Here is an 8,705-nt window from a genome sequence, read left to right as displayed (position 1 = left end):
ACGAATATAGTAGGCACAGGGGATAAACATTCTGCAGATGGCACATACATAAGGGTATCAGCGTCGCCAAGGCTGTGAATGTCTGAGCAAAAGCCAAACTCCACACACCATGGTACTGGAGCTGCTGCGACCCCAATCAAGATCTCAAGCAGCAAGGGGAACGGGTGAGCCCCTGGGTTGCTGATGGAGCAGACAGAGAGCTCCCCTGAGGAATACAGGTGTGAGGAAAGGGCAGATGGAGGAGGGGGCAGCAGGGTTGGGCAGAACTCTGAAGAGCTCCCTGGGGGTGGGGCAAGGCTGAAGACACACCCTCATCCCCACCCTCAGAAACCCTTGTGACTCTCCCCTGCTCTGTGATGCAGGCCTGGGACTCTAGTCCAGCCCACCAACCCTCAGAATCAGTCACCTCAGTCAGCCATGCTGTTTACACTATGGAGAACATTCTCTCATCTCTCAATAGCCTCGCTGAGACATGGCTGGCCTTTGGCCCAGCTCCCTGTCATGTAGACCTCAACTACTCCCTACTGAGTGGGCTGGGGCTGCTGCTTCTGAGCACCTGCTACCTGCTACTGAAAGTGGTTTTACCCTCACTGTGGAAAAAGGAATGCACCCAAAAGGTAAGGAAGAATGGCGAGTTCCCAAGAGAGAGTCTCCATTGGTGAGGGGCCCTTCTCTGTGTTCCCTGGCTCTCGGATGAGCTTGACTGTCAGGGGGATGTCTAAGATGGGACCCTGGGAGGGGGGATGAGAGGGGGCAAAAGCGGAGAGGGGAGGGGAGAGGAGGGGAGGGCAGGAGGGAAGGGGAGGGGGCAGAAGAGAGGGAAGGTGCAGGGACAAGAGGCCATGTTCTAGTAGGGCGTGGGAGGGATGCAGGCAGGACAAAGGTTTGTGTCTGGCACCCACAGTACACCTGTCTGTGTGTGGCTGAGGTTTCCAGGACTAAGCAGGAAACTGGTCCTGGTGGCTTGGCTACACTCTTGAGTTCTCAGAATGAGACCAGCCACCCCGGACCACGTGATCCATGACCTGCCCCACATCGTGTGTCCCTTCACCTACCTTCTTCCATGCTGAGCTGGTCGGGATCACAGTGCTGAATGTTGGTGATGTCTCTGAAGAGAGACGGAACCCATGTTTGACTCATGAGTCTCAGAAGGAGCACGGGGCGGGGGGGGGGATGCTGTCCTCGTGGAACACCACATTGTCCTTTAGTTTTCCAGAGGAGGGGTGAAAGTAGGGAGTCACTGCCACCGCTAATATTAAAGTGGGCACATCTCCGTCTTCCGTGGACCTCAGGGTGTGCGTGGGTGATGGGATTCTCAACATCTTAGGAAGAGCAGCAAAACCAGTAAGTAAGACCCATGTGCTCATTTCCCCTTGTTGTTCACAGCTACAGGAGAAAGCCAAGGAAGCCAGGGAATCACTTAAAGGTACGTGTCTGCCTTTGACCTCATGGTCCCGGGCTCCCCATATGTCCTCTCCACACACTTACAGGCCTGTGATGTGAGGATGTCACTTGCTATATACATGGTCCCTTAGCCAGGAAAGAGCCGTCATGAAGACAGCCAGACCCGAGCTACTTCCCTGAGTGCCCACTCCATTCCCCCCTGCTTATGAAGCAGTGCTGGTCCTGGGTAGCGGGCACAGGCCCTCGGGGCTCCTGTGAGATGTGGAGGAGGGAGTAATGGCTGCCTTGGAGCACAGGTTATGTCCCCTGCCATTGTGTTCAGTGCTTCTTTGCTAGGAGCTCAGACCTGCGAGGACATCACTGACCAGTGTATCCTGCAGCGGTTTTGAGTGTCACTGGGGGCATCATGGGTGGAGGGGTTTGCAAATACAGCTTCCCAGGTGTGAACATTCCGAGCGGCCTCTCAAAAGACCATCTGTCACTGGTTCTTAGTGATTTTAGGGATGCCCAAGTGTTTTCTCCTAACTCTTGTGCAACCATAGTTTCTACCTTCATTCTTTCTACTCTACAATCTTGCTTTTTTGTTTGTTTGTTTTTTTGTTTTTTGTTTTTTGTTTTAGGTGGGGAAACTTTCCAGAGAGCAGAGGAGAGTACAAAGCTGCAGACAAACCAACAAAGGTAGGTCATTTACATCCTTTTCTGCTGCCCCCTCCGCCCACATATCCCTTGCTTCCAGGGATGCAAAGCATCCTGCTCTGCCAGGAGGGGTAGACATAGGAACAGGGTGTGGGGAAGGTTAGTGGACTTCCATGGATGGGCACTAGGAATGGCCACTCAAAGCACAGGAGCCTGCCCCTTGGCTAGGTGAGCAGGTCCTTGTGTGCACGTACCGGCTCTATTATAGCTTGAACTTCTTGTCCCCTGCAGTCCCTTGGGAGAGCTGTGTGATGCCCCTCAGGATGAAGGACTACCACATCCAGAGCCTGTCTTCGGTATGTGTCATAGAACAAGTGGCCAGGCCAGTCACGTGCTCCCCCAGGCCACCCTCAAAGACGGCGATGACTCTCATTCCTGCTTAGCTTCCACAGCTCCTGCGACAGAGACCTGTGACACAGAAAACCAGCCAGGACATCCAACTCCAGTCACTCCACCCGGGCCTTTACCACTGGACCCCTCCAATCTCTCCCCTAACCACTTTGCTCACTTGGAAAGCTGGCTTTCTTCCCTACCGCCAGAGGCAATGTCCTCCTTGAGAGCTAGATTTCAACAGGACCCTATCCCACCCCACACACTTACCTCTTTTACTCCTCCAACAGAGGGAGCAAGAGAGGCAGAAGTGGTCTACCCACTGGAAACCACTAGGTCTCCAGTCAGCGGCCCTAGTGAGGTATCTGTTAATGTCCCAGACACCAAAGGCACTGGCTATATAAGCCGGCCATTGCCAGACCCTTCCCGGCAGCAGCCTGCTGCCCACAACCTGTTATCTTCAGATTTGGCACATTCCATTAACCAACATCTCCCAGACCCCCATGCTTCTCAAGCCGCTTTGCAGGAGGACCTTCCAGAGCCTGGAAACCTCTTGCCTCCCAACTCTGATGCTCTGGTGCAACTCAAAAGGCAAGACAAAAAAGAGGGTGATTTCCTCACAAAGGATAAGGAGAAAAAAGAATATTTTATAAAGTCAGCCTATTCTTCGGAGAAGCTGTCCTCAGCAGAAACATTGGCTAAGTCACAGGAGCTGGCTGCCTCTCATTCAGCAAGCAGCAAAGGCAAACCCACGCACCAGCAGGCCCCTCACTCCAAGACCTCTGAAGATGATGCAGAAGCTAAACCCGCCCAGCTCTTCTGGGGTCTCCCCTCTCTGCACAGTGAGGCCTTGCACCCTGACACCACCACTGCTTCACATGACCATACCACAACATTTAACAGCATGGCTGAAGCCCCCACAGCTGACGATTCCCCATCTGTTACTCTCCCCACACCTCTGTCTGTGACTAAGAGTCAGCCGCAGACCCGGATCGAGACCCCGTCACAATCTCATTCCCAACGTGACCCTTCTGCTGAGTCTCAGGCTCAGGGTCAGAACACTTCCCCAGTCTCTGTCTTGACAATGTCTCCTCAGTCCCAGATTAGGATCTGTGGGGTGCATTTTCACAGACCCCAGGATGAAGCAAAGCCTCTTGGTCCATGTGAAACACAGCACCTGGAATACAATGTCTTGAAAAAAGAGCAGGAGAGAGTGTGGGGTTTACCCTCTGTGGTCCAAAAATCTCGGGACACATTTTGTCCTTCCCCTCCCAAGATCTCTCTGGTGAACCAGTCCTTCAAGGCCCACACTCCCAGGCCCATCCTTCTTGGAGACTTCCCCCTCACCGATGAGCTTCGGAAGAAACTTGAGCACCATCTCCGAAAGAGGCTCATCCAGCACCGCTGGGGGCTGCCGCACAGGATCAATGAGTCCTTGTCACTCATGTGTCCTCATTCAGAGCTGGTGGATTTCCCTGAGTCGGGGAGGAGTCACGGTCTCTCATGGCTCACACTCTTTAAGCTTCAGGGCAGCAAAGACTCACACTCCATTGTACTCAGCGGATCTGGAAAATTTAACAACGGGATCTGGGAGAAACGTGCCAGAGAAGAGACTGAGGTAAAAGCAAAGACGGACAGTCAAGGTATTGGCCAAAAACACCGTCTCCAGAGGGACCGGAAGGGCAGTCTGCAATCTGACTTGAAGACAGACCAGGAGCCTCAAGTAGCAAGTCAGTCAGGACAACTTTCAAGCCTCCCAAAGGTGAGCCCGTGTCAGAAAAAGATTGAAAATGAACTAGAGCAACACCTCAACAGGAAAATGAAGGAGATCCATGAGGGCCAGATCCCTAGCACTGTGGGGAGGTCATGGCATTCCATCAGCGAGCTTCAGCCCCCACCCCAGACACCGCACGGCCAGGTAAGACGTCTGGCCCCTTTGGCAGGTGAGAAGGACACATTGAAAACCCAACAGAGTTTATCACTCAGTCCTAGCAAAGAAAAGATGTTGGAAGAACACATTAAAACCTTTGGCAGGAGGTTGACATTTGGTCTTCCCCAAAGAGTTGAGGAATCCTTAGAGTCCTACAAGACAAAAGTGGAGCCATCACATTCTCTCTCTCAGTTCCGCCTTCCCCCGGACGCCGCCGTTTCTGCCGTGGATTCTGCCCAGCCCTCCAGGTTCCTGCAAAGCAACACTAGTAGAAACAGGATGGGGACACTGAATTTCATGCCCATCCAAGAAACGCCCCTCCCTGTTTCCAGGCCTGTGAGACAGATGAGGCCGGCCTCCAAGAACAAGCTGTTTGTAGACAAAGACCTTAGCACAGCTCAAAGTGGCAGAGAGCCTACCCAGCCCTGGACACCCGGTGTGGTGGACAAAGGCAGCCGGCAGCAGTCTGGATCAGACAATAGACATAGCTCAGAGCTGCCCATGAGGCCAGATGGGCCAACAGATGAGAGACTGGCTTCCAGAACCAGCACCCAGGGGCCTCAGGGGGAAAGGATAAGCAGGAAAGATGGTTCCATGGCTGAGGGGTCCACGGAGCTACTCAAGAGAGAGCAGCTCCGTGGTCTTCACCCACAGTCCACTGAGACCTTGACAGCCACCCAAGACACATGTCAACCCCTGCAGAGAATGTCAGTTCCCCACAACCCTGGAACATCTGTCTATAAAAGTCAGGTGTCCAGAGGAGCCGTATTGCGCTCAGAGAGCAGGCTACCCAGGCAGGCAGCAGGCCAGCCTGATGTGGCCCCAGCCTCAGGAGAAATGACTTCCAAACGCCAGGGCCCCTCCGGTGGGGACATGGTGTCTTCTCAGGTGCTGCGGGTGCACTTGCCCACTGCGGGAGTCAGCATGGAGCCAAGGCAGGGTCCCTGGCTCCCTGTACATGTGTCAGGCAAGTGTCAGAACAAGGAGTGTCCCCCGGCTGCCAGGAGAGTGTCTCCCCTGGCAGCTGAGGCAGGAAAATTTGGTGGAGGGGATGCAGGCTTAGGGACATCCCAAACCAGAGGGAAGAGGCACTCTGTTCAGGCCAGGGCACCAGAGGAAACACGTGGACACACATCTTCGCCGGCACTGTCACGTAAGGGGCAGCCTCCGCAGGACCAATTCAGCAGCCCGGCGAAGTGCTTCTTGCAGTGGATGTCCCCTGGAAGAAAACACAAAGGGCAGGAAAGGTCCCTGGCCAAGGCCAGCTCCCCCTCACCATCTGTGAAGGGCACAAGCCTCGTCAAAAAGAGATGTGAGTTTTATGGGAACATTGAAGCTTCAAAGAGTGTGAGAGACCCTGGGGTGATCCTCAGGAAACCACTGGGGCACAGGCATGGGACAGTCACCCCCTGTCCCCAGACACCTGTGCCTCCTCCCCTCCTGGGGTCTGCAGAAACTCAGCAGGAGGTGCAACAGCTGGCTCAGGTAAAGGCTGTCCAGAGGTATCACTCCCGCTGCCAATCTGCCCGCTCTCAAGTGCAAAGGGCTGAGTCCTGCAGCCCAGGACAAGGGCAGAGCGCCCCTAAGAGGTGTGGCGTTGCAGGAAGAGCGGAGATGATGGGGATCTCCCCCAGCGGTGCTTCACAGGGAGCCCGAGTCCCGCCCAAGTCCTATCTGTAGGCATCAAGCTGGCCAGGGTGTCCCAACTGCCCTTCTCTGTGTGGAAGGCAATGTTGGGAGATCTGTTTCCATTACCCATGCAAAACGCTTTTCTAGATTTCCTGCGGAATATGTTTTCTACCCAACAGTAATTTTCCTTTGCTGTCAGTATTGATTTACCCAATAAATTTACTTAAAGTGTGTGTGTGTGTGTGTGTGTGTGTGTGTGTGTGTGTGTGTGTGTGTGATGTGTGGCATGTGTTACTTCTAGAGAAAGGACCTAGTCAGTTAAGCTTTGCTCTCTGTGTCCTTCTTCTCAAAGATGAACTATTTCCCAATTCTTGTTAAAGGACGGATGCCATATATCTAAAGGATGGATGGTTTCATGTACCAAGAAGAGATTCTTCCCTCCCTCGTGATCAGGGAAGGTAGCTTTCCTTTCAACCCTGACCCTTAGCTTAGTCCTCATCTCAGACTGTCTATATTCTTGAGACCAGCTGTCCCTTAGCATGAAGTCATCATCATTTGACGTGGGCAGGTTAGTTTCTTAGGAGAGATGGACTTGGCCAAGCCCAAGAACCAGTTACCAGTGATCAGATGCCGTATGCGACTCTCCCTTCAACATCCGCATCCATTCCTGCAGAGCATCCTGCATTTATTGATTATTAGGTTGGAGTCCCGGAAGACTGTCTAGAGGTGCTTACACCAAGTCATGAGGTCACTGGATTACTGGCGGCCCAAGGAAAGGTGCTCTGAAAGGGATGGAGTGCGTTGCATAGGGCTGGGTAAAGAGAGGACATTTGGTTGAAGTAGATAAGGTAGGACACACGGACAACTGGAGGACCAGGGAGGACTGGGAGGCAGGAAGGAGTGTGTACCGGGGAGAGGTGAGTTTGCCATTCTGCGTGAACTATGGTAAGGTGCACAGGGTGGCCTGACACGATTGGCAGTGTACTGTAGGAAGGATCGAAGTGCTATTTGATGGCAGTCTAGAGTGAGCCCAGGCATGGCTTGGGCTGCCCCGGCCAGTAGTTAACAGACACGATTTGAGAAACACAGTAGACTGGTTACACGAGACTGAGTTAGGAGACTGCAGACAGGAGGCAGCCATGCTCTTCAAGATGGTAGAATTTCCACACGCTAATTGAAAGTAGCTTATCTGGAGAGGTTCAAACAGGAAAAAGGGACTAAAGCCGGTACGGGGGAGGTTAGCTCTTCCTCAGACCCTGTCTCTTACGACAGGACAAACTATCAAAGTGTGACCTCAGTAGGGTAAGTCCAAGGCCCGAAGGTATGCAGAAACTGGAGGCAGATGGGCGAGGGAGCAGGCGAGGCGGCTGGCAACCTTGCTGAAAGCAAGGGGCCGCCTTGGCCCAGCAGCCTCTTGTCGAGTTAAGCCCGAGTTCTGAGGCCAGCTGAGCCTGAGATCTCACAGAGGCCGTTCTGGGTCAGCCCTCTGCGTACACCCACGGCTGACACCTTCTGCCTCACTGTGCACAGGTGTGCGCTGAAGGCACCGCCACCTAGGGTGACATTTAATCAGCTGGGTGGGCTCAAGCCAAACCCTGCTCACTAGGAAAGTGGGCTCTGTCTGGAAGGGGACCAGGTCAGAGCCCGACTCTCCTGCAAAGCATCTGCGTCAAGACCTTTTCTCCAGAAGATGGATTGACAACCATTTTGGTTTTGAAAGTCATTTTAAGCTCAATGCTTCTGAGCTCTAGGTTTCCTGCATAGGGCTTCACAGGCCCATTTTCTTTCTCTCTCAGTTGTCTTGAGATGGTCTCACAAGGCAGCCCCAGCTGTCCTGGAACACTATGTAGACCAGGCTGGCCTCAAATCCTCAGACACCCACCCACCTCTGCCTCCTACGCTGAGATTAATGCGTGTGCCACCACCACCTGACAGGCCCATTTTTAGGGAAATGATCATGACTCAAATCTGACAATTCTTTGCTTTTTCTGCCAAAATAAATGGCTTTTAGGGCACTAGAAATAAAAGCTGATACATTGTGTGTGTGTGTGTGAAAGTGAGTTGGGTAACTGGTCTGGGTGTCAGTGTATACTACAGTCTGACAGGCCAGGTGGCTGTGGACTAGGGTAAGTTGGTAACCAGTCACTATGTTGTCACTAGTGGGAGACAGGAGACTAGACAGGTCAGCTGGCCCCAAATAGGGAATGTGAGCTTGGCTGTCAGGCTGCCATGAGCCAGGGAACATGGGGGGGGGGATGGGGATGGAGGAATGGCGGTTGACTGGGAAGAGTCTGGAGACAAGGGCTTCTGGGAGTCAAGCCAGCCAGGTACTAGAATCAACTGCAGGGCCAGCCAAGCGGGCTACTTTAGGGGAAGACAGGCAGCCACGCGAGCATGTGATGGATAGAACGGGACACATTTGGTGGAATAGGGTCAGGTAGGCAAATGGCAGGCTAATGGGCCCAAAGATGAGGAATAGGGTAAGCTGAGGAATGGAGGGGTCATAAGCCAAGCACTGCTGTGGATGGGGACACTCGTGGGCTGGAGGTCCTGGGTTCTGTAAGAGAGCAGGCTGGCCAAGTCATGAGGAGCAAGCCTGTGAGCGGTCCTGTGCGTGGGCTCCGCATCAGCTCCTGCCTCCCTCCAGGGTCCACTTGGTTTAAGTCCCAGGCTTGGCTTCCTGCACTGGGCTGTGGTTTGGAGTGTGTAAGCCAAA

General features: G+C 53.5%; 1 protein-coding gene across 1 annotated transcript; it reads left to right on the top strand.

The window, feature by feature from the left end:
• The first annotated feature begins 376 nt into the window (after positions 1-376).
• LOC127229407 (spermatogenesis-associated protein 31D1) lies at positions 377-6,040 on the top strand. The gene is made up of 4 exons (XM_051194537.1): positions 377-617; positions 1,387-1,426; positions 1,741-1,786; positions 2,332-6,040. Exons 1-4 carry the CDS (start codon positions 432-434, stop codon positions 6,038-6,040), a joined length of 3,981 nt encoding a protein of 1,326 aa, XP_051050494.1. The 5' UTR covers positions 377-431.
• Positions 6,041-8,705: the final 2,665 nt, after the last annotated feature.

Source organism: Phodopus roborovskii, unplaced genomic scaffold, assembly GCF_943737965.1.
Source record: "Phodopus roborovskii unplaced genomic scaffold, PHOROB, whole genome shotgun sequence".
Lineage (NCBI taxonomy): Eukaryota > Metazoa > Chordata > Mammalia > Rodentia > Cricetidae > Phodopus > Phodopus roborovskii.
The sequence above is the reverse complement of the archived record's forward strand: the minus strand, read 5'-3'. Positions and strand labels throughout refer to the sequence as shown.

Bases quoted from the DNA above. Each gene is read 5' to 3' on its own strand.
- LOC127229407 (XM_051194537.1), top strand. From the start codon at position 432: ATGGAGAACATTCTCTCATCTCTCAATAGCCTCGCTGAGACATGGCTG. The intron at 1,427-1,740 runs GTACGTGTCTGC...CTTCTTTGCTAG, and splicing joins AGCCAGGGAATCACTTAAAG to GAGCTCAGACCTGCGAGGAC. The intron at 1,787-2,331 runs GTTTTGAGTGTC...TGTCCCCTGCAG, and splicing joins GACCAGTGTATCCTGCAGCG to TCCCTTGGGAGAGCTGTGTG.